Source organism: Balaenoptera acutorostrata, chromosome 2 (genome assembly GCF_949987535.1).
Source record: "Balaenoptera acutorostrata chromosome 2, mBalAcu1.1, whole genome shotgun sequence".
In the NCBI taxonomy this organism is placed as follows: domain Eukaryota; kingdom Metazoa; phylum Chordata; class Mammalia; order Artiodactyla; family Balaenopteridae; genus Balaenoptera; species Balaenoptera acutorostrata.
Genome location: NC_080065.1, coordinates 43,768,069 through 43,792,233, shown reverse-complemented (window position 1 = coordinate 43,792,233; position 24,165 = coordinate 43,768,069). Strand labels below are relative to the sequence as shown.

Here is a 24,165-nt window from a genome sequence, read left to right as displayed (position 1 = left end):
CTCCATTTTCCATATGGAATCGCTGAGACACAGGGAGATGAGCAACTTACTCATATTCACCTAGGTCGTGAGAGCCAAGCATAACTGATTCTGACGCCCAAGCTCTTGACCCTTAGGCTATTTATTCTCTTTCCTATTAGTGTCAAGAAGGCCTGGCAAAGGGCCCAGCTTGGGAAAACTGTCTGAACAGATGGGTTGAGCTCCAGAATCATCAAGGAGTAGGAACTGGAACCTGAGCGTCAGGCCACACCTACTGAGATGGGCGGTGTACTGTTTACAGACAGGGAAGAACAGCGTATGTTCAGATGGTCCCAAATGTGGTCATTTGCGTGGCTTCTACTGTGCACCTTTCCCATCCACCCTCAGCATATTCCAGAGAAACACACCGAGAAACAAAAGTTTAGTGTTTCTCACCTAAAATTTAACTATTTTGTTCCTCAGAGCCTCCAGCAGTAAAGCTGTATCACCAGCTACCTGTTTTCTCAGTCAGAAAGCTCAAAAGGCCACTTGCTGTTTCCTATCGACTAAGCATTCCCTGGACACTCTCCTCCCACCTCCTCCTATCTCCTCCCAGAATTCATGATTTGATAACCTCGAGGCTCAGGGAGATGATGACATCTCCACCACCACGGTGATAGTTACCCCCCCACCCCATTCATCAGACAGGAAGAAGAGAAGGCAAGCATCTGTGCAGCTGTGCGCCCCTTAACAAGACATTTGTGAAAGGACCTGAGATTCTCGCACAGAACACACAAATCTCTGGCAGCATTATGCCATATTGAACTCTTAACCCAAAACAATGGAAGACAGTGGCAAACCAGACCATTTTGGTGACTGCTGAAAAACAGCAAGGATGCCCTCATCGTGTATGATTCATTCTTTAAATACTGTGAACCACATTAGTAAGTAGGAAGTCACAGGTCATACTAGTGACTACAGAGAATAGTTTGTAAAACCATGGCTCACCTCCTTTATTGGCAGTGTTTCCAGTAGATTCTCCTCCTCCCTTGCACCTAGTGAAATCCTTGTTCCTGACAACTCACCTTCACAAGGAAAGGCTATGACATCACCCATGGTTACTCCGAGGGAACTGTGACATTCTCAAATTAATCAGACAGAAAGATGAGGGAGGCGGATATATTTATCTATAAAATTTTATGTAATCAGCTGTAGCAGGAAGAAACGTGCCAGGAGAGAATGTTATAAAGGTGGGGAATATGATACGTTGGTAGGTAAACCCTGCTGAAATGTGGCAAAGCCTCTTTGAAGTTACGGATTTAATTTAATCACAACCAGACAAAGAGCTGCGTGAACAGTCGTGTGTGCTGATTCTCAAAGCAAAACAAAATCCCAAGATATAAACTCCTCTTTTCCGACAGTGAAACTGGGAATTCTTCCAAGACTACTTAAAATAACACTTACTGTTCAATTATCTTGTGGGAAAATAGTGATTATATAGAGTTCCAAAACATAGCCAATCTGCCCACCTCCAGTGGAATTCAAAATACTTTGTTTAGTTAGTAAACAGTATTTATGGTGGTGTAGGTAGTTTTAAACCCACAATCCAGGGCCTGTTATAAATATCTTCCTTTGGTCTGTGATTTTCTAAACTCTCCAAGCGTTCCTTCGATACTAGAGACTTTTCCAGAGATTATGGACAGAGGTGCACTTAAAAATATTGACGCTAGGGCAAAGCATGTTTTATTTGATTCAATAAATGTTTCTTAAGATCTTAGGGGGCTGACATGTTGCACAGCTCTAGCGGGTACCATTCCCACATGCATGGTGTGCCCTGGCCTTGTGCAGTATACAACCTGTGACGCTGTACCTGGTGGCCAGGCCAACTGTGTGCCAGACTCAATTCTAGGCACTGGGGAGATATTAGAGAGTAAGTTAAAAATTTATGGCCTCACAAAGGCTACATTCTAGTGGGAAAAGACAGACAATAAGTGAAATAAGTAAGTAAAACATACGGTGATAGTGATCAGTGCTTTGTGGGAAAAGTGAGGAGGATAAAGTTAGGAGCATGAGGTGGAGGGTGTTATAATCTTTATTAGCAGGGCCAGGGAAGCCCTCACAGAGGTGACATTTAAGTAAAGAGTAGATGGAGGGAAAGGAGTAAAACCGTAAGACTCTGGTGGAAGGGTAGTCCTGGCTATGGGAACAGCAAGTGCAAAAGCCCTGTGGCTGGACCAGAATGCACAAGGGGGAAATTGTAGGAGATGAGGTCATGTTGGTAATAGGCCCAGGTCATGTAGAACCTTGTATGAAATCGTAAGGACTCAGCTTTCCCTCTGAGTGAAATATGAGAAAGAAAGTCATTGGAGTGTTTTGAGCACAGCAGTGGTATGATCTGACATATTTTAGAAGGATTTTGAAGGCTTCTCTGTTGAGAATGATTGCATGGGGGTAAAGGCTGAACAGGTGAAGTGCTTAGAAGGCACCTGGGATAATACAGGCAAGAGGTGATGCCAGGCTCCTACGGGGCTGTCAGAAGGGAAGGTGGTGACAAGTATCCTTATTTTAGATATATTTTGAAGGTAGGGCCAGCAGGATTTCTTGAGAGGTTAGTTTTTGAATAATGATAATTAAAAAAAAAAACCAAAGGATGACCCCAAGGTTTTCAGCTAGAACTAAAAGCAACTGAGTGGCCATCATCAGATAAGGGGGATACGGTCAGTAGAGCAAGATTCTGAGGTAAGGGAAGTTCAGGAGTTCAGCAGGAGGTGTTTTCAGTTGGAGATGTCTATCAGCCATCCATGGTGGTATTTTGTTTGGCATTAGAAGCTTACTATATATAATACCCACATTAAGATGACAAATTTCAAAGCCTACAGCTTATAAATATAAATACTGTTCCTTATATTGTTTAGTTCCAGGCCATTGACAACACAAGGAGTCCGGTGAGTTCCATATGGCTACCTGCTTGGAACATAAAAGGAGCTGGTGATGGGAAGAATTCACCTGTAAGACTCCACATCTCTAGGAAGGGAGAAGACGGGTAAGAGAGTTCATTTTTAGCTCTTGGCTGGGAAACACTGCGATTACAAATTTAATAGCTAAACTCTTTGGCATATGTTGAAAGGCAGTTTTAGTCTCCTGGCCTCATTATGCTGCCTCAGACTTCTGTGGCTGCCAGATCACTTCCTCAAATAGTGGGATGGCTACACCCTCAGGGTCTTTCAGTTCCCCAATGCAAAGTCCACCGACTTCATTATTGCTAGAACATCTTAAGCCTACTGTTCTGTCTCACAAAAATCCTGGAAATTAGCTTCTGCACTGGAAGCAATTGAATCAATAAAAACTGATCCTGTTACGCTGACTCATCCAACATGCAGTTTTCCTGAAGTTAAACTCAAAAGCCAAAATAGTCAATTTAAAGCCTTGGGATGGTATAAATTCCACATTCTTGTGCCCCGGCGGGGAGGAAAGGAATGCTTTTAAGGTCACACATTTTTATAAATCAAAGCCCATGAGATAGTACCTTTTAAATAGGTGCTTTGGCAGATGGCTATCAATGCTAAGAACTGGAAAAGCAACCATATTTGTAAACTACTTTACATTTTATAAAGCACATTTTATCCTTTATTTTATTATAAGGATCTTCTTTGATCCTTATAAATACTCTGTGAGATCAAATATTATAACTACTCCTGTTTTCATATAAAGAAACTGACTCTGTCTGATTGGCAGCAAAGTCTAGATCTGCACCTACGCCCTTTCACTCCAAACCTCCAATTCTTTCTGTCGTATTAAGCTGACTTAGAACTCTTCCAGGAGAGCTACTCACTGTTGTCCTGTCACCTGGGCCCTAAGCAAATTAACAAATAGGTTCCACCTGTGCCACTTAGCATTTACCAGATCCTTCTTCAGACAGAGTTGATGGATGGAAAAGTTTCAGACAAGTAGCCACCGGGAAGGTGTGTGTGTGTGTGTGTGTGAGTCCCAGCACCATCGTGAATGAACTCATTCTAAAAACAGACATTCAGGCATTAACACAGAGGAAAGCTTAAAATGATAAGACTAGCTGGTGAGGCACAGAGGATTTTCACAGATCACTGAAGGTCTCCAGATACTCCGGAGCAGCAGATCTATTCCACATGCAAGTCACGAAAGATGGGCATGTATGTGTGTCCCTATGTTTGTGGGCACACATACAAATCTGTGTCCAGAGCAGGGAACATTTCAAGTGCCCTTTCTACTATAATGCAAACCATTTAAAAAATTTAGCCATAAAGATAACTTTAACTTAGTGGAAAAAAATTAACGACTATGGTGTGACAAAGGTAGGTGAATCAACACTAGAGTGGTCCATGGGGGTCTAAAAGGTACTTGGTTCCCTACTTACCCTGCCCCTACTGCCAGCCAAGTGAAAGTCATTGTTGATAGGAAACACGCCACTTTGTATACCTATATTAACAGTGTTGGTTTAAGTACATGACAATAGCAAGCATAATAATTAGTTATAAAAATGTTAACAGTAAGTTTTTTAAACTTAAAAGTGCAAGAATATATTACTGTCAGACTTCTAATGCCTTTGCAGAATCAAAAATATGACTAAGTTAGAAGTTGGTGAAAATAACTAAAATGTAATGGAAGAACAAAAAGGAAAACATATGTCATGGATTTAAAATAAAAGCAAACCTTGCGAATAAGCAAAGTAAGCATGTTAAATGGCACTACCAGGAAAACCTTAATGTCAAGAGAATTTTACCTTTGGAAAGAGACATAAAGGAGGATATTGGCTAATATTTAAAGGTTATATAATGAAAGATGAAGATATGATTATTTTGGAAAAGGGATCAGAATAGCATCCTTGGCCAAGAAAAAGAAGAAATGGACCAAAGCTAATCCGTGACAGATGAGAAATGGCTGAGGATGAGGCAGTGGAGGGAGCTGGGGAGGAACTCGTTATTTAAAATCCTGATTTTCCTCCTGTATATTTTTACAAGGAGCTAATGAGAGTACCTCATATGTGCACAGTAGTTTAGTTTTTGAAGTTTTTTACTCTTATTCTCTCACAAGGTGCTAAAAACTTCTGGTTTGGTCAGGATGGCATTTTCTTTGTGCTCTAGAGAGGTTGGTGTGACTTTCCCAAAGTCACCCAGCTAGTGGTGGGGAAGCTGAGGGTAAAACCCTTCTGTTCTGGCTCTTGACTTATATGACAAATCCCTGTCTATGAGAGAATGAAAAGACAAATGGGAACTGTCATCCCAGGCAACCCTTTTCTGTAACAATTTTTAATTCAAAATGCTAAATGAAGTTTATCTTACTTTATAAAGTTTATATGAAAATTATATTTAAATATTATTTATAAATGCCAATTACATTCTGCCACTTTCTTCCTTGGTTACTTATAAAAATATGTCCACTTGGAACACCTTACCTCTGTTTGCATTAACCTACCCTATGCTTATTACTTCTTAGCTCTGTAAACTTAGGCAAACTAATAAAGCTTTCTAAGTCTCGCTCCTCTCCTCTCATTTGTAAAATAGGTAAGTATTCGACAAAGCTCTTAAAGAGTCATCATGAGTATTATGTGTTTGGCAAAGAATTTACCAGTATTGGTATTACCAATGTACTATGTGACATAATCTTTGATGTCTGTTGCAGAATTGAATGTTACTTCTTCATTATTTATCTAAAATTCTCTACAAGAGATATTTTGTACAATCTGTTATATTTGTAACACACATAATGCTTTACTACAATTTTTCCTAATTAAAAAGTAAAAACGGGGACTTCCCTGGTGGCTCAGTGGTTAAGAATCCACCTGCCAATGCAGGGGACATGGGTTCGAGCCCTGGTCCAGGAAGATCCCACATGTCACGGAGCAACTAAGCCCGTGAGCCACAACTACTGAGCCTGCGCTCTAGAGCCTGCGAGCCACAACTACTGAGCCCACGAGCCACAACCACTGAGCCCGTGCGCCTAGAGCTGGTGCTCCGCAACAAGAGAAGCCACCACAATGAGAAGCCCACGCACCTCAACAAAGAGTAGCCCCCGCTCGATGCATCTAGAGGAAGCCCATGTGCAGCAATGAAGACCCAATGCAGCCAAAATAAATAAATAAATAAACAAACAAACAAATAAATAAATAAATTTATAAAAAGTAAAAGCTATACTATATAAAGATGGAAAGTTTTTTTTTTTTTTGGCTGTGGCACTTGTTCATTATATTTCTCCTCTTAAAGAACAAGCAAGCACTGGTCCTCACTAGAACAAGAAAATACATTTCTACAACTGGAAATACCCTCAATTCCCAGACAGTCCTCGTCACACAAGTGATTGCAGTGTCCTAAGGTTTTTGAGTCATATAATGAGCTCAGACGGTTCTTGGGACAGGCCCTCAGATGAGACAAACAGAAAGAGTGCATATCACCACAAGCTTCCAGGAAGTGAGTTTAAACATATCACAATCCTTTGTGTAATTGTTTGTGATAAGGATTGCATCACCTACATTCGAACATCCTGTGTATAAAGTGAGGGCTCCAAAGTGGGACGACCCTTTGTGGGTCTCACTCAGGGGAGAAGAGACCACAGATTTCCGTACAGGTAGAATGCTCTTGTACTCTGTTTGTGAGGTAATCTTGCTTTCAAAGTCATCCAGCTCATGTGAGACCATGAGAAAGTTTCAAGAATTTGCAAAGCTGTATTACTACTGTTTTTAGAATAAAAGTCCACAGTGTAATAAAAGTATAATAAATAAAACTAGCAAAGGAGTCAAGATTATTTTGTTAAAATCTTGTAGATCCCAGTGCAAAATATGCCTATAAATTCTTAGAAAAATGGGACATATGGAACAGCTAAAGTTGCACTTTAAAAACAGTGGAGTGTGATTTAAGAAAACTCAGACTAGAGCTCTAAGTGAGTAGTCAGAAGGCAGGAAAGGGCTGAAAGATAGAGTCAGGGCTCAACAAGACAGATTGTAAAGAAAGTCCAAGTGAGCAGAGGAAAACACTGCCAAGACAGCAGCTTCACAACAGGCAGTAGGGAGTAAAAAAAAATAAAGGGATGTGTGTGTGAGTGTGTATTACATATATAAAGTCTAAGGGAAAAAAATTCACAGTTTATTAAAGAAATTCACAGTAATATCACTTTCTGTGCCCGAAGTTAACTTGATTAGTATCAGAAGAAAAGTTAATGCTTAAACAGTCTTTCCCACATCTGCTACTCCCATAATGTCTGTGCAATTGTCATAAATTAGGAGTGGGGAAGGGCACAGTGCCAATTGTCAAAGCAAACAGGCAATTCTGGATTCCAAGTTTCGTATCATGTTCCTTGAGCCGGAGGGCTGTGAACGCTGCTGGTCCTACCCACGGCCACCCCAGCACTGGGGCGGGAAAGCCCACTCACCTGGATCTTGCTCATCCGTGCCCTCTGAGCAAGGCACCTTGGCAGGGCCAGCTAGTGAGAGAGGTCAGGATGCAACCCTGTCCCTGCCCCAGGCCTTGGTTTCTGTCTACTGGCTTCATTCTAAGTCAGCGTTCCCTACTCCAGGTGACAAAGGCTCCTCGCAAGTATTCATGCTCCCTTTTGCAGCAGAAGAGTCCAGACAGATCCCAGCTCATCTAGAGCTCTTTCCAGTGAATAAATGGGCTGTTGTTGGCTTATCCAATAAGGGCTATAATTTATACCTGTCAACTAAAAAAATTATTCACAACCTAAAAGTTGAGAGTTATGTTTTATCCGGTGGGAAATTTTAGGACTTCAAGCCCAGGAGGCCGCGCATCTCAAGTAACCCTGAGAGAACTGCTCCCAGGAGGCGAGGGGGGAGCCAGGATGTATAAGAGTTTTGCAACAAAAGGCAGGTAGTCTGAACGTCAAAAGATTACTGTTAATTAAAGAAAACCAGATATGCCAAGTTAAAGAATTTAGCTTCTTTAGAAAGCTAAATTTTCAGAAAATTTAGCTTCATTTTCAGAAAATGAGCTTTTAATAGTAAGTTAATATAGCAAGTGACACTAAAGGAACACAAATGCTGTTAACTATGGGGTTGGCACTTACGCCTCTGGCACTATTCACGACTGTCTGCTCTGCACGTCCATCTTCCTCACTGACTCGACTCCACGCGCCTTGAAGTCAAGGTCTGTATTTTGTACTTCCTGCACCTCACATAGCATCCAGCCTGTGGTGCGTGAGAAAATCATGTCCATGACTTGGATGTTACAAGGCCAGATCAGTGAGGGACCCAGGCTGGCATGCCGGGCCAACTTCTCTTCTCTTTCCTTCCTGCTTCACACCTTCACAGGCTGTAGCCCTCAGGTAAGATGCTCCCTTCTCTTCTTCCTGGGGGTGGGGTATGCACATACCCGCTGGTGGTTATTCACAGGCTTGAGGGAAGGAAGGCCTCAGTAAGCCTCATACTACATCTAACCAGAAAGCTCTATACTGGAGCTAAAAGCACCAGCCCAGCCAATAGTAGAGTGCTACCTTGGTGGCCACTAACCATTGTCTTGTGTTTATGTATCTTTCCAGGATGTCATGAGAAGGTCAAGGCAGGATTTAGAAATGCCTGGTGTCCCCCGGTCTTGACATAACCCTATCAGCACCAGAATCTCACCATAAACTGTTAACATATTTGTCTTTTAGCAATGCTTTGTATGCTTAGAGGGAGTCCTGGAAAGAGAAAGGAGATATGGCTCACTTTGCCAGGACTCTGCCTGCTAGGTTCCTGTCAACTTGGTCCCTTTCGGTCTTGACTTCCAACCTGCAATGCGGCCAGTGCTTGAGTTGCCTACAATCCTCGACAGGCTTATCATCCCTAACAGCATCTATTGCTAATGGTGCCTCTTTCTCTGTCCCAGAAAAGCTGTTACTTAAAAAGAATAACCTCAAGTTTAATGCCAGGTTGTCCTCAGCAAGGCCACACTTATGAAGTGGACCATCAGAGTGCATCTGAAGGTCTTGTTCAGCGCCTACGTAAGTCTGTCTGCTAGAGATCACTTGGTAGACTCCCTCGCGTGAATCAGCGGGGACTAGGACTTTCATTCAGTAATTCAACAAGTAATTAGTGACCCCTCTACTCGACGCCAGGTGCCACTCTGGGTTCTGAGCACGTACCAGCGCACAAAGCAATGTCCCTATCCTCGGAGACAGGGCAGAAGATGCATAATGAGCATAGAAACATATAAAGATAGTTTCAGATAGTAATAACTGCTATTTAGAAAATAAACCAACATAAAAGGCTAGAGAGGGACTGGGAGGTGTTGTGAGGTGCTAATTCAGACAGGCTGGCTCTGAAAGGTCTCCCTGAGCAGGAGGCATTTGAGCAAAACTAAGAAATCAGAGCCAAAATCTTGGCAAGACTGTCCCTTCCAGGAGAAAAGCGTGTGCACCGAAGCTCTGAAGCAGGAATGAGTTAACAATCTTCTCCCACCTCTTCATCTCCAGTCTTAAGACCCACCTCATGATTCACCTCCTCCAGGATGCCTTCTGTGACACGCTACCCATATAAGTGATAATTTCATTTTGTTTCCCCATCATACAGACAGGCACACTTCAAAATGTGGATAATTTGGATTCTGAGTGTTTCTTTGAATTCCATTTTTTAGAGCACCAGACGTAAGTTCACACAGGAAAAAGGGTATGACAGATGGAATACTGCCCGCCATATCAGTAAACAAAGGATGCCACAGTCATCAGCACTGCAGACACTGCCCATGGTGAGCTGGTGAGCCCTGAGGGCACAGGAAGGGAAGAATACCTGCCGTCTAGCAGCCAACAGACTGCAGCCACTCCCTTCGGTGAGCCCTGAGGAAACTCACGGTATGAAAACACAGGATACTGACCCCAGATAGCTGAGGTGCACATCAAAGGAATGACTTCAGTGAGTTCAGATTCTTGCATCTTCCCATACATAGAAAAGCGCTAAATTCTTTAACTTGACATATCTGGTTTTCTTTAATTAACAGTAATCTTTTGACGTTCAGACTACCTGCCTTTTGTTGCAAAACTCTTATACATCCTGGCTCCCCCCTCGCCTCCTGGGAGCAGTTCTCTCAGGGTTACTTGAGATGCGCGGCCTCCTGGGCTTGAAGTCCTAAAATTTCCCACCGGATAAAACATAACTCTCAACTTTTAGGTTGTGAATAATTTTTTTAGTTGACAGGTATAAATTCTAGCCCTTATTGGATAAGCCAACAACAGCCCATTTATTCATTGGAAAGAGCTCTAGATGAGCTGGGATCTGTCTGGAGCCTTCTGCTGCAAAAGGGAGCATGAATGCTTGCGAGGACCCTTTGTCACCTGGAGTAGGGAATGCTGACTTAGAATGAAGCCAATAGACATAGCTTTGCTGAAGGAGAAAATTTAGGGAACAATTCTACCACCTAGAAATGGTCCAGGGGCAGCACTAGCCAGCTGAGCACTTACAAAGCCTAATGGATACCAGTTTACAGAGTAAGAAAGGAAGACAAATCTATTTATCTATCTATCTATCTATCTATCTATCTACCTATCTATCTATCTATTTAACATCAAATGGTCAAAATCTGGTATTATGAATTTATTATGGAATATTTATAGAAAATTTTCTATCTAGGTTTAAAAAAAGTACCTTTATGCCATCCCGTTATCAATCGGAGAGTTACCGACTCCCAAAGAAAAATCCTTCATTTAAGGATATTTGAGGACTACCCATTAATTACATATACATGCACCAATTTGAGCAAGCAATTGTAGTCAAATATTAAATTTATTTAGTGTTTTTACTGAAGTCACAAAGAAGAGACTATTCTTACCAGTTGCCTTCTGGATTTATGAACTGCTGCACTGCATAGCCAAACTGTTCACTTGAAGGACCGGAAAATATCTTTGCTTCCGGGAGACCAACATTGTACGCCACACAGCAGTTTAAAATGCCTATGAAGGAAAAATAAAAATGTAGTCCATATTTACAATTTGTGAATATAAGTTTAAAATAATTATCAAAGGCCACTTAAAAATAAAGTGTTTGAAGTAATAATTATTCTCTTTATCAATGTTTACCAAGAAATAGTGGCTACTGATTTTTAAGTACTAATTTGGGGCCCTGACACCATGCTAAGTACTTTACTTCCATGATTCATTATTTCATTCATCTTCATAGCAATCCTAAAATATGATTGTTTTTTTCTTTTTTGGCCACACAGCACGGCTTGCAGGATCTCAGTTCCCCAACCTGGGATCAAACCTGTGTCTGCTACAACGGAAGCGTGGAGTCCTAAGCACTGGACAGCCAGGGAATTCCCTGATTGCTAATATTATATTTGTTTTGCAGAAATTTCTGAGGTTCCTGGAGATAAGTGTGTCTCACAGGTAGAAAGTGATACGGGAAGGGCAGGATTTGAACATGGGGCTGTCTGACTGAAGAGCTTGAACTCTTAAACAACATATTACCTCTAGGGATTAAGTAACTTCAGTTCTATTTGTCCTTCCTAATGCAAGACTCTAAACCACCCAAGGGCAGGGTTGGAAGGTTATCTTCTATTTCTTCTGAATCTCCCTGAAGATCTTGACATGAACTCTATATGAAATGTCTGTTGAAAAAGCATTGCTGACTACATCAAAGGAGGTAAAAAAAAAAAATCACAGCTGCTTGAAAATTGTATCATTTTTTTCAGAAAGGATCATTTCTGAGAATGAAAATGTAAGGGAAAGGGGTCATATCTTTTATTCCAGCAGGAACTGCAAAAGTGGTTTTGTTTTTTGATGCTTCTTTCTGAGTGTTCGAGAAATGATATTCATTTTCAAAAACAACAAAGGCCTTGATAGGATAAAGCCTCGATAGGATAAAGCCTGGATAGACCTTTTTAAAAAACCTTGTTTGTGATGGAAAGGGAAAGAGGGGAAAGAGTAAGGTTGATGAAGTCTCCCCCTCTGACACTGATAGCGTTAATGCTGGTCATCCTACATTCTAGAGAAAGAAGGTTGTGTGGATATTAATGTTCTCTATGGAGAAGGGAACAGGCTTCAAGCTGTTTGAGATCAGTAGTTACCTTAGCAGACACTGAAGGCAGAGTGGACTTTTCAAAACTGACATCAAAGTTCCATTAATATGTGTTTTCACAAAGGAATAACCCACTTTCTGGGCCACATTGAAAGTGCACAGGATTTCATAAATCTATTGTTTCAGGCATTGAAAGGATGGAGGAAAAGGGCTGGCTCTTCCATTATGCCTGTGTACTTCTGGGGACAGATTCTGAAATGTGCTCCAAAGGAATAATGAGGTCAGTGATGAAGCTTTGGGGACTTAAAGTAGTTGACGTGCCTCTTTACCTGCCAAATCATTCTACCGCGGATTTGTTCACTCAAGAGTGCTCAGCTCACTATTATTTTTTAGAAATAAATGTGCTGCCAGGAAGAGAAGGACAAATCATAATTTTCAAATACTCTGTAGCAAAATCTACACAGGTTCACATTTGCAAATTTTCTCCTTAATATCTATTTTTGATATGCACCGCTGCTTCTTTATACTTTTCAGGAAATAAAATGCAAACGAAAATAATGTAGCAAAGTAAGCAGAGAACCAGAACTGACATTCAGAATGTTGGTGTTTCCAATCAACAGTTTAACTTTACCCCATAGTGCAGAACTCAATAAATCCTATTTAAATACGTTACCAATTATCTAACAAACTAGTAAAAGCTTGGGGAGGTGATATCAAACTGTCTCCTCTTTTAAAATATCTTTTGCTCGAAAGACCACATATGGTCATATATATAATGACCTCATTTTTTCCCCTATTAATTAGACCTTGGCAGATCATGGCATGACATGAAATCACGATGGAGTCCATTTTATCACGTAGCAGTTAAATTTTATTATATATGCACAAATGTGTGTATACATACTTATATGTATATACTATGTATATACACACATATATGCATGTGTATATACATACATATATAAACTATTAGTTAAAAATGTAAATCATATCATTTCATCTCTCTGCTTAAAATACCCCAATGTCTGAGAATAAAATCCAATTTCCTTACCACAGTTTCAAAAGCCCTTCATGATCTGGCCCTTGTGTATCTGGTGACTTTCACTTTCCACCACTGTCCTTGCTCACTGTGTTCCAGCCACACTGGCTCTCCTTCTGTCCCTTGAACACATCCAGTTCATTCTGCTTATGGCCTTTGCAGCGGCTTGACCCACTGCCTACAGCCCTCTTCCCCACTCGGTATTTGTGTCCTGCCACCTATTCACCATTTAAGTCTTTGCTCAAGTCTCTGCTGTTCTCTTAGACACCTCCCCTCACTCCTCTACCAGCAACATCCTTCTCCATCATTACCCCAGTATCGCAGCACTTGTCATCTGAAGTGATCTTATGTATCTGCATTGTTTTGTGTCTCTCTGCCTACTAAAATCTAAGCGACTTGAGAGCTCAGATCTTATTTCTTTTATTCACTCCTATTTTCCCAGCACCTAGGGTAATATTTGTTGAATGAAATGAATTTTTAATGAATATGTGTTCTTTGATGATGATTTGGAATATAGACAAAATTAGGGGGAGAAAGATCACTCATAATCATATCATTCTCATGCAAGTGCAGTTAATTTCCTTCCAGTATTTTTTCCCTCTAATATTTAAACCATAATGTATATTCCAATTTGTAGCCTACTATTTCTTAATGCTTATGTTTGTCCGTCTATGTCAGAATCATCTTGATTCATTTGATCCCCACCAACCTTGTGAAACAGAAAAACCTAGCTATTATTACCAATGTATAAATATGGAAACTGCAACTCATGGAGATTAGATGTCTTTCTTGCTCAGTGTCACACAATTGGTAGTTGATATCTGAGTCTTGGTCTGGCTCATCTTCTCAAACTTATTGTCCAGAATTTCCATTCATAAATGGTCTGCTCATTTTTCTCACAAAACATGTCCTTCTCCATCACCATTCCTTCATTCCATTGATACTAAATCTCTTCTTTCCTGTACTTCAATCCTTCCCTCAAGAGCCTGCCACTTTTGATAAATCTGGACAATCTCAGTTCACTATACTTATTTTTCTCAAATATATATTTAAAACTCACTATGTCACCATTTCACACTTTGCCTATGATAGCTAATTAGCTTCTATAAATTTAATGTAAGTATTCTGTCTAATTCAATGTCTATTTCCTTTTTACAATCCCACTGGTCATAGTAATGTGTTCCTATGTCTGTTCTCATAAATTAACTGAATCATATGGAAAATAACAACCCTATTTGGTTCACTGTGTTTCCTTACCCCCCAAACATGCCCACACACTAAGAAATGAATCATTCAAAAATATTTATCCAACTCCTTTGTGCGAGGCATTTTCCTAGGTCCTAGAGATACAGCAATGAACAAAACAGACAAGATCTCTGCTGTCTTTGAGTTTCCTTTCTTGTAATTGGAATAAAATAACGAACAATTATATCATCATGGGATAAGTATTAAATTTCAGAAAGCTAAAAGAACCCTGATCCAAAAGTTGAGAAGAGGGTACATCTGAGTTTGAAGCCTTCATAGAAGAGGTGGCAATCCATGGACCTTGGAGGATGAGCTGGAATTCACTGCATTAAGAGGAAGGCCAAGGTCGTTCCAGGCCCAAGGAACATCCTGCTCAGCATTATGGAGAAGTGAAAGAGCAGAGTATGGGGACGGTGAGAAACTGGCCCAGCAAGTCATAGATTACTAATTTATACATTCCAGGTCTATATTAGCTGCAGTGAGTTTCACGGTGACTTCAGCCTTGCCCTTTCAGGGTCATGTCAGAGTGTAACTCTTCCCTCCTGTCCTCATGCGGATGCCTGTGAATGCAGTAATAGTGCAGCAAAGTACTTATCCAAGGTGACCTTGCTGTATATTTGTTGATAGTAACCGAGCCCAAGTATTCAGTGAATCTCACAAAACCTTACTGCAAAAATAAGCAATGTATGTCCTGGAGGGTTAACTAATTTCCTCTCTGTCTGCAATTAAAAGGGTGTTGTGTTTCATCCTTGATTATAACCTGGCTTGTTGTCATTTTTATATCCACAGGCAAACCAGATAGTTAAGCACACATTGATTAATGCAAACTTCTTTTTTCTTCCACTCATTTAAAAATTTTATAGCACCTCCTGCCCTAAGAGTTCCTGTTCATCTCTGAAACAGATTTCTGGGAAACTTTAATAATTAAGAATTAGTTTAAGCAAATATGGAGTTCATTCTCCCACTTTATTCTGGAACCTGATTTTAAGTTATAAGATAATTCAAAAGAGAAATAAATATATGTTTGGTAATGAGATATAGTTAACCCAGTTTTGTTCTCAAAATGTAGTGAAGCTCAGAAAGGAACAAAATCTTCGGAAAACAAGGGCAGAAATAAATGTATTAAACAAAATATATCATTCTATATTCAACACAAAATTTTGTCAGGAAGTATCTTGATTTCTGTGATATCATTGTCAGAGCTCAATGACACATATTTGTAGTAGAAGATGGTAGGAAAGTCTAATCTGTGTGGCTAATGCAAAACTTAAGCATATCTACATACATTGAAGGGCAGGTGGGGCTGGCTTTTCATGGAAGGTGTTCATTTGCAAAAAGATCCAGAGAATTAAAGGGGAAAAAAATTCATGTTAAGAGAAGAGAATTAAGGCCAAAAGCAAGAGGTAGAATTGGGAAAAGAGGAGTATTTTTAACTAGGACTCTCTTATTGCATTCTGGCCCATTCCTGCAGATGTATGCTGGCATTTTCGGGAGGAAATGTCTCTGTTAAGGAGTAAACAAAAATATAAGAACTCTTTTAGTTATAAAATAAGTCAGGGGGATGTAAGGTACAGCATGGTGACTATAGTTAATAATACTGTATTGTATGTTTGAATGTTGCTAAGAGAATAGATCTTAAAAGCTCTCATCACAAGAAAAAAATTTGTAATTATGTGTGGTAATAGATGTTAACTAGACTTATTGTGGAGATCATTTTGCAATATATACATGTATCAAATCATTGTGTTGAAAATAAACAACCCAATCAAAAATGGGCAGAAGATCTAAATAGACATTTCTCCAAATAAGACATACAGATGGCCAAGAAGCACAGGAAAAGCTGCTCAACATCACTAATTATTAGAGAAATGCAAATCAAAACTACAACGAGGTATCACCTCACACAAATCAGAATGGCCATCATCAAAAAAATCTACAAACAATAAATGCTGGAGAGGGTGTGAAGAAAAGGGAACCCTCCTACACTGTTGCTGGGAATGTAAATTGATACAACCACTATGGAGAACAGTATGGAGGTTCCTTAGAAAACCAAATATAGGGCTTCCCTGGTGGCGCAGTGGTTAAGAATCCGCCTGCCAATGCAGGGGACATGGGTTCGAGCCCTGGTCCGGGAAGATCCCACATGCCATGGAGCAGCTAAGCCCGTGTGCTACAACTACTGAGCCTGTGCTCTAGAGCCCGCAAGCCACAACTACTGAGCCTGTGTGCCACAACTACTGAAGCCCGTGTGCCTAGAGCTCGTGCTCCATAATGAGAGAAGTCACCACAATGAGTAGCCCGTGCACCGCAATGAAGAGTTAGCCCCCCCTTGCTGCAACTAGAGAAAGCCCGCACATAGCAACAAAGAACCAACACAGGCATAAAAAAACAAAAATAAAAACCAAACTAAAATTACCATATGATCCAGCAATCCCACAACTGGGCATATATCCAGAGAAAATCATAATTTGAAAAGATACATGCACCCTGATGTTCACTGCAGCACTATTTACAATAGGAAAGACATGTAAACAATCTAAATGTCCATCAACAGAGGAATGGATAAAAAAGATGTGGTACATATATAGAATGGAATATTACTCAGCCATAAAAAAGAACAAAATAATGCCATTTGCAGCAACATGGATGAACCCAGAGATTATCATACTAAATAATGTCAGACAGAAAGACAGATATCATATCACTTACATGTGGAATCTAATAAAAAATGATACAAATAAACTTATTTATGAAACAGAAACTGACTCACAGATCTCGAAATCAAACATATGGTTACCAAAGGGGAAATGTGGGGGAAGTGATAAATTAGAAGATTGGGATTGACATATACAGATTACTATATGTAAAATAGATAACTAATAGGGACCCACTGATTAGCACAGGGAACTCTACTCAGTATTCTGTAATAACCTACATGGGAAAAGAATCTGAAAAAGGATGGTGATACATATATATACATAACTGATTCACTTTGCTGTACACCAGAAACTAATATAACATTAAGTCAAATATACTCCAATAAAAATTTTATAAGTTAATTGTGCTGTACACTTGAAGCTAATATAATATGTCAATTATATCTCAATAAAAAATAAAATAAAATCCAAATTACTCATATACACGAACTCTAAGGTCTGAATCTCTACGAAAGTGCAAGCACAGGGTGCCACTGCTTTAAGGATGTGGAGCAAATCTCTATCCCATGGCTGGTGGGGACAGGTCCTCAGAAGCTGCAGAGGTATCGGCAGAGGCAGGGGCAGCAGGAAGGTCCAGTTATCACCAAGACGTGGGGGAGTTCTCTTAGGGACAGCAAAGGTTCCCAGAAGAACTGTGCTTAAAAGTCCAGGAGAAACACTCTCACCTAAATCAGGGATGGGTGAAGCTCCAGGTATGATCTGTCTTGGGGCAAATTTCTCCCCATCTGGGGGTCTGTGAACCTAGAAAATAATTTCTCTGATTCTAAAAAAGGATGGTGTGACAGGCATGTGAGAGACATTTCCATTTAAAAGGGAGAGATTAGAAGGAATAAAGGAGTCACTGGTACCAAGAAAGTTTAACATAGCAGGTCAAATTCCGTTAGGTTTTCAGGCCTGAAAATAATCCTCTGTTGCTCAAGGCTCTGTCCTCTGGGCCTGCAACAGCTCTATTGGCCTCTGCTTCTTTGTCCCCTTCAGTCCAAGAGCAGCATTTCTGCTGAGACAACATTCCTAAAAACCTTGTAGGTCTCCTGTGTATGTCATGGGGATCTGTGCCATTTGACAAGAGAGCCCTCCACAGATCTTTCCTGGATAACTCTCTCTCTCTTCCTGGCCTCTGCGGAGATGGTTGAGAGGATCCAGGAAGCACACGCCTAATCCATTCAGCAAAACGTTTTCCAGACACACCCTTGGTCTTCTCTTCAGAGCACACTTTCCTAACAATGAGTCTCCTAATATTTGCTCTTTTTCTTTTTTTTGAATCTGGATAGACTAAGAATTTCTCAAATCATTAAGTACTGTTCTTTTTTTGTTTAATGCTTCCTTCCTCAATTTACCTCTTTCCTCTTGCACTTTACTACATTCAGCAAGGAAAAAAGCAGCCTGCACCTTCAACATTTTGCTTGGAAATCTCCTCAGCTCAATATCTAAGTTAATTGCTTGAAAGCTTCCCACACAACAGTAGGACACAGTTAGGCCAAACTTTCTGCCACTATATAACAGGGATCACCCTTCCTTCAGTTTCCAACAACGTGTTCCTCATTTCCTTCTGAGCCCTCACCGGAAGTGGCTTCAACATTCATGTTTCTCCCAACAGTTTCCACAAGGCGATCTTCAAAGCCCCTCTATCTAAATAAGGTAATATTCACAGATTTTGAGGACTGAGATATAGAAATATCTTTTGGGGACCACCATTCAATTCAATATGATGGGTATGCCAGTAAAGTTAGATCCTGCCCGATGTTTACCTGGGCCATTTTTTCAGGGTTGTGTTTGCAGCAAGAAACCTTGAGGGTAAGGTAATCTCACTCTCCAGGACAAAGAATGGGTTTGCTGAATTCTTGCTGCAAAACAGCAGCTCACCAAACTCAGTTTTCCTCTCTCATAATGCGACCTACTCAATGTGTGCAGGCTTCCATTTGGAGCCCTTGCCGTTGCCCTCATGATACTTTGTGGGGAAGCACAGGGAAACTGATGTAAACATGCTCGTGCTACCTGTCATGCTATGAGTAATAAAGTCCTTGGTCTCTGACTCAGGAACCTCATGTCATCTGTCAGCATCCATGAAACTGTAAAGAGCTAATGTATTAGCTTTTACATAGCGTAAAATCAAATATCAGACTTGTCAGAGTGGAGAACAAAAACTCCCCAGTCTGGATATTGAGGGCTGAATGACAATGAAAATGCATAACTCCTGGGGGTTCAGAGAAATCTTGGGAGAGCACTATATTTTCCTATAAGGGTGGAATAGGGATTCAAAAGAATTATATTTCAATTTTAAGAAGCAAAGAGATTACAGCTAATATCTGGGTAATAATTTCATAATTTGTTCTGCTTTGTAATTTATGGCCACTTTTTTTTTAATGATGTGTGCATGTATCATTTATTTGACATTTACTCTGCATTCATATTAAAGAAATATGTGCATCACTTTCATGCAGAAATAAATGCATTACTATGTAGTTAAGCCTAAAGGGGTGTTATGGATGAATTACATCTTCCCCAAATTCCCATGTTGAAACACTAATTCCTAATGTGACTATATATGAAGATAGGACCTTTAAGGAGGTAATTAGGCTAAAAGAGGTCATAAATGTGGGAACCTAACCTGATAGGACTGGTGTTCATATGAGAAGAGGAAGAGACACCTGATCTCTCTCTTTGCATGTACATACAGAGGAAAGGGCACATGAAGACACAGCCAGAAGGCAGCAGTCTACAGGCCAGGAAGAGAGGCATCACCAGAAACCAACCTTAATGGCCTCTTGATCTTGGACTACTATCTCCAGAACCGTGAGAAAATAAATTTCTGTTGTTAAAGCCACCCATTCAGCAGTGTCTTGTTACGGCAGCTCCAGCAGACTAAGATGGGGGAAATTGGATAATATCAGAAATTTTCAATTTACTATGCTGCGTTTCAAAGATAAGCCTGTCAATATACAGATGTGCATATATAAATACAGGAGAGATACATACTAATTCAAGTTATATCATTTAAGGTTCACATTTTGTATGAAAAAAATACAAGTCGTTATTTTGTGACAAAGTAACTACATCAAGTATTAGAGTATTGTGCACATTGTTGGGTGATTTTGATGCCCTTTCACAATTTTTGATCTTGCAGGCAATGAACATCTTCAAAAGTCTATAGCAATTGCTTCTGAAGTCCATTTATTATGACAGTGCTTCCTAACAACTCAATATATTCTCTTTTTTCTCATGAGGATGTTGGAGGATGAGTTGCCATCTGGCAGACTCACTGGCTCCCAATGGCTGGGAGGATGGGGTAAACTACTGGAATACCAGCTCATCAATTCACTTTCTATTTTAACAGTATCTTCCTAAATTCCTTTTATGTGAAAGGAGAAACTCCTCTCTCTTCCTCTCCCTCTCTCTCTCTCAGAATAGCATTTTTGTGCATTTAGCAAGTCAGCACCTGTTGAATAGCTTGCTCATTAACAAGATATGCCTGACACATCTCGAGGCCATGTATGGAAACAATAGATGTAACTGAGGGAGTATTTCTTCTGTTATATCTCTGTTCACAGGCCACTTCTCTATAAACTTTTGGTTTGGGTCTTCCCCCATCATTTTAGCCTGTATGCACCCATCTTATAATTCACCATCTGCATCTCTTATTGTGATGTACTACCTCCAAATGTTACTTACTGTTCTCTTGTGTACGTTTTGTCTCTTGATAGTTGCATACTCATTGCCTCCCCACCCTGTCTGACCTCACCTCCTATCCTAACTTTTTAGCTCACTCACTTGGCTCCCTTAAACTCACTCTGACCTTAGGCCTTTTGCATTTGTTTCTTCTGCATGAAACACTCTTCCCAGAGCGTTCTGTTTCTACATTAAACATCAACCCATCAGAGCTGCCAATCCTCACTACCTGTGGTGGTCAGGGGGCTCCCAGTGATCTCCCTCTCCTGCTATTCATGCCTTTGTGTGATCCTCTCCCCTTGAGGGCAGGATCTGTGACTTCAAACCAATAGAAATGAAGATTCAAAATGCAGAATCAAATATCACAGAGTATCACTTCTGTAATTACATTACATAAGATTGTAACTTCCATCTTGCTAGTAGATGCCTTCTCTTGCTGGCTTTGATGAAGCAAAGAGGCCCACAGGGCAAGGAACTGAAGGCAGCCTTCCACTGAGAACCAGTAGGGAACTGAGGCCCTCAGTCTAATAGCCCTGGAGAAAATTAATTCTGCCAACAATTAAAATGGGCAGAAGTGGATCCTTCCTCAGTTAAGAATTCAGATGAGACCCCTGCTCTGGCCAACACCCTGTTGCAGCCTTATGAGAGATCCTGAAGCAGAGGACCTCAGTGAAGCCATGCCCAAATTCCTGACCCACAGAAACTGTAAGATAATAAATGTATATTATTTTAAGTTACTCCATGTGTGGTAATTTGTTATATAGCAATAGATATAATATAACCCCAAGCAAAAAAATATCTTCCTGCTTCCCACTCCCTGCCCAGCATTCTCTGTCCCCCTTACTGTGCATTGCTACCTCTTATGTTATGTATTTATCTTTTTAATTTTTCTTCCACCCTCGTTAGAATCTGTATTAGAAGAGTTAAGTTTTGTAGGGATTGACATTTCTACAATTTGGGACAGAATGTCTCTTTAAGGAAAAAATTATAAAATTGTGAAACAAATTCAGGTATAAAATTAACTTTTTGTTTAGAATGAGAAAAGTAATCCTAGCAAATAAATAGTTTTAAAAGCCGAAAAATAAATTTTTTAAAAAACATACCTTTTACTGATTGCCTGACATACTTCTGTAATACATTTTGCCTTGGCTCTACATCTTTTGATCACCTCTTTACTTGATAACTTTATAAAATCATACTCTCTAAAAAGTAATTTTTTTGGCATGGTAAATTGAATGTTTAAAATTATTATTATTTACAGTTAAGGGAAGTTTCTTTCATTTTCATAACACCTTATTTGTAATGTCATGTAAATGTTTAGGACTGTTTTCCAGCATCATACAGGAGCTATAATATTTCAAGGTACCTCAAATTTTCTTTTAAAGGGATTAATCCAGAAACTTTTTGAACTGATGACATTTATCAACCAGTTTGTTGTTGATGTCTTTGTTGAAATATGTTATGTTAGGGTATAAAAGAGACAATGATCTGAACTTTTGCATATTTAATAAAAATATCAGGCATGTGAATACATGGGAAGAGGCCTGCAGAACGAGGGTGCCTGAAGCTTAAGCTTCCCTTGTTTTATGGTAAATCTGCCTTTGTCCCGAAAAGTAGGGACTTTGTTTTGTTTACTGCTATATTCCCCCGTACTCAGAGTATCTACATGGTTGTAGATCAATAATCAATTGAATTAACAGATGGACTGCTGATTGTTTTGCCTTTCCACATAATAATAAGTTATACATATAATGGGAGATCAGTAAAGACCAGGTTTATCAATAAATATAAGTTCTGGACTGATTCAAAGGAAGATGCTTGAATGCAGGTTACTGAGAAGATACATATAGAGGTAGATTAAAAGATTAATAAATGTGTACATACATATGTATATACAGATATACACACATTTTATTTTCTATTTAGAATTTTAGAGAACATTTAACTTTGCTTTTTATCTAGTTTTAGGAGAACCTTATATTTTGGGGTGATGTAGTGGCAGAAGTATGCCAGTGCTGGAAGTACAAGGCTTTTATTTTTTAACTGAAAAATCCACATACTGGGCAAGACCAACAATACCTCGTAGAACCTAAAAGCTTGGCCTCTGAGGTTGGAATAGCTCTGTGACCTTGGACAAGCTCCTCATCCTATATAAGTCACTGCTTTTTCACCCGTGAAATAGACCTAATCTATGAGCCTACCTTATTGTGATCAGACAGTATATATAAAACTCTAACCCAGTGTCCAGCAAATGATGAGCACTCAGTAAAGACAGCTTGTTTTTGTTTTTTTTACTACTACTATCATTATATATTACTGATAATAGCATACTTTTTGAGAAATTGTAAAAGGCATGTTAATTTGTGATCCTACTTTCACCTCTCACATAAAAAAACATATCCTGAATAAGTTTCCATTTAAGTTTCTGAGAACTGCTGTGCAATGGATAGGAGGACAGCGTGTCTACATTTTGCTGAGACACACTCACCACGAGAGCCAAGAAAACATTATCAGCCCACGGACCCTCCAGGAAACCACAAACACAGGAAATGGGGTTACTCAGACCCTGACTTTGAAACTAAGAAAACAGACTTCATGGGACTTCCCTGGTGGCACAGTGGTTGAGGATCCACCTGCCAATGCAGGGGACGCAGGTTCGAGCCCTGGTCTGGGAAGATCCCACATGCCGTGGAGCAACTAAGCCCGTGCACCACAACTACTGAGCCTGCGCTCTAGAGCCCGCAAGCCACAACTACTGAGCCCACATGCCACAACTACTGAAGCCCGTGCACCTGGAGCCCGTGCTCCGCAACAGGAGAAGTCACTGCAATGAGAAGCCCCCGCGCACAGCAACGAAGACCCAACACAGCCAAAAATAAATAAATAAATAAATAACAGTATAATAGGAAAAAAAAAGAAAACAGACTTCAAACTCTCAAGTGTAGCTAATCATTACCTAGAATATGTACAACAGAAAACGGTCATAGGTCACATTAGATCCTTTGAACATGTACAAAATTACAGGAAATCATTCTCAATAGCATTGTCTTCATGCTGAAAGGACAATACTGCAGAAATAATTTAGAAAGCCTGTCCCCCCTCCTCTCAAAAAAAAATAAAGCAACTAAACTTAGAAATTGTAGGCCCTTTGAAAAGAACCACACATTCACTGTATATACAGATTTAAGCTCTAGAGTGTCTGGCTTATAGCTATAGTGCTTAAAAGAAAAAATAAAAGTAGTGCAAAAGCCAAAAGCATAAAACTGCGTTTGGAATGTAGCAGCGTAACATTCTCCTGCTTTCATTAAGAAAGAAAAATGCAACTTTTCCTTAAAAGTCTTTGCTTTGAGTGTTAAATTTTACATTCGGTAAGGATCTAGATTCTCTCCCACAGGTAACATTAGAAATGGAAAGCAGAGCTCCTGGAGGGACTGCCTTGAATCCTCCAATTCCTCCGTGTCTGACACTCTACTACCCTATGACAGACACTCCATTGAGGTCCCTTAAAATAATGAATGATGATAAAAAATGGATGAATACCAAAGATATGAATTTTGAAAAGTAACATT

General features: G+C 39.9%; 1 protein-coding gene across 1 annotated transcript in view; it reads right to left on the bottom strand.

The window, feature by feature from the left end:
• ITGA2 (integrin subunit alpha 2) overlaps positions 1–24,165 on the bottom strand; it is a 108,591-nt gene that overhangs the window by 71,936 nt on the left and 12,490 nt on the right. The window contains exon 2 of the mRNA XM_007195575.2: positions 10,743–10,863. Within this exon, the coding sequence (XP_007195637.1) occupies positions 10,743–10,863 (121 nt within the window). The remainder of the gene's footprint in view (positions 1–10,742; positions 10,864–24,165) is intronic.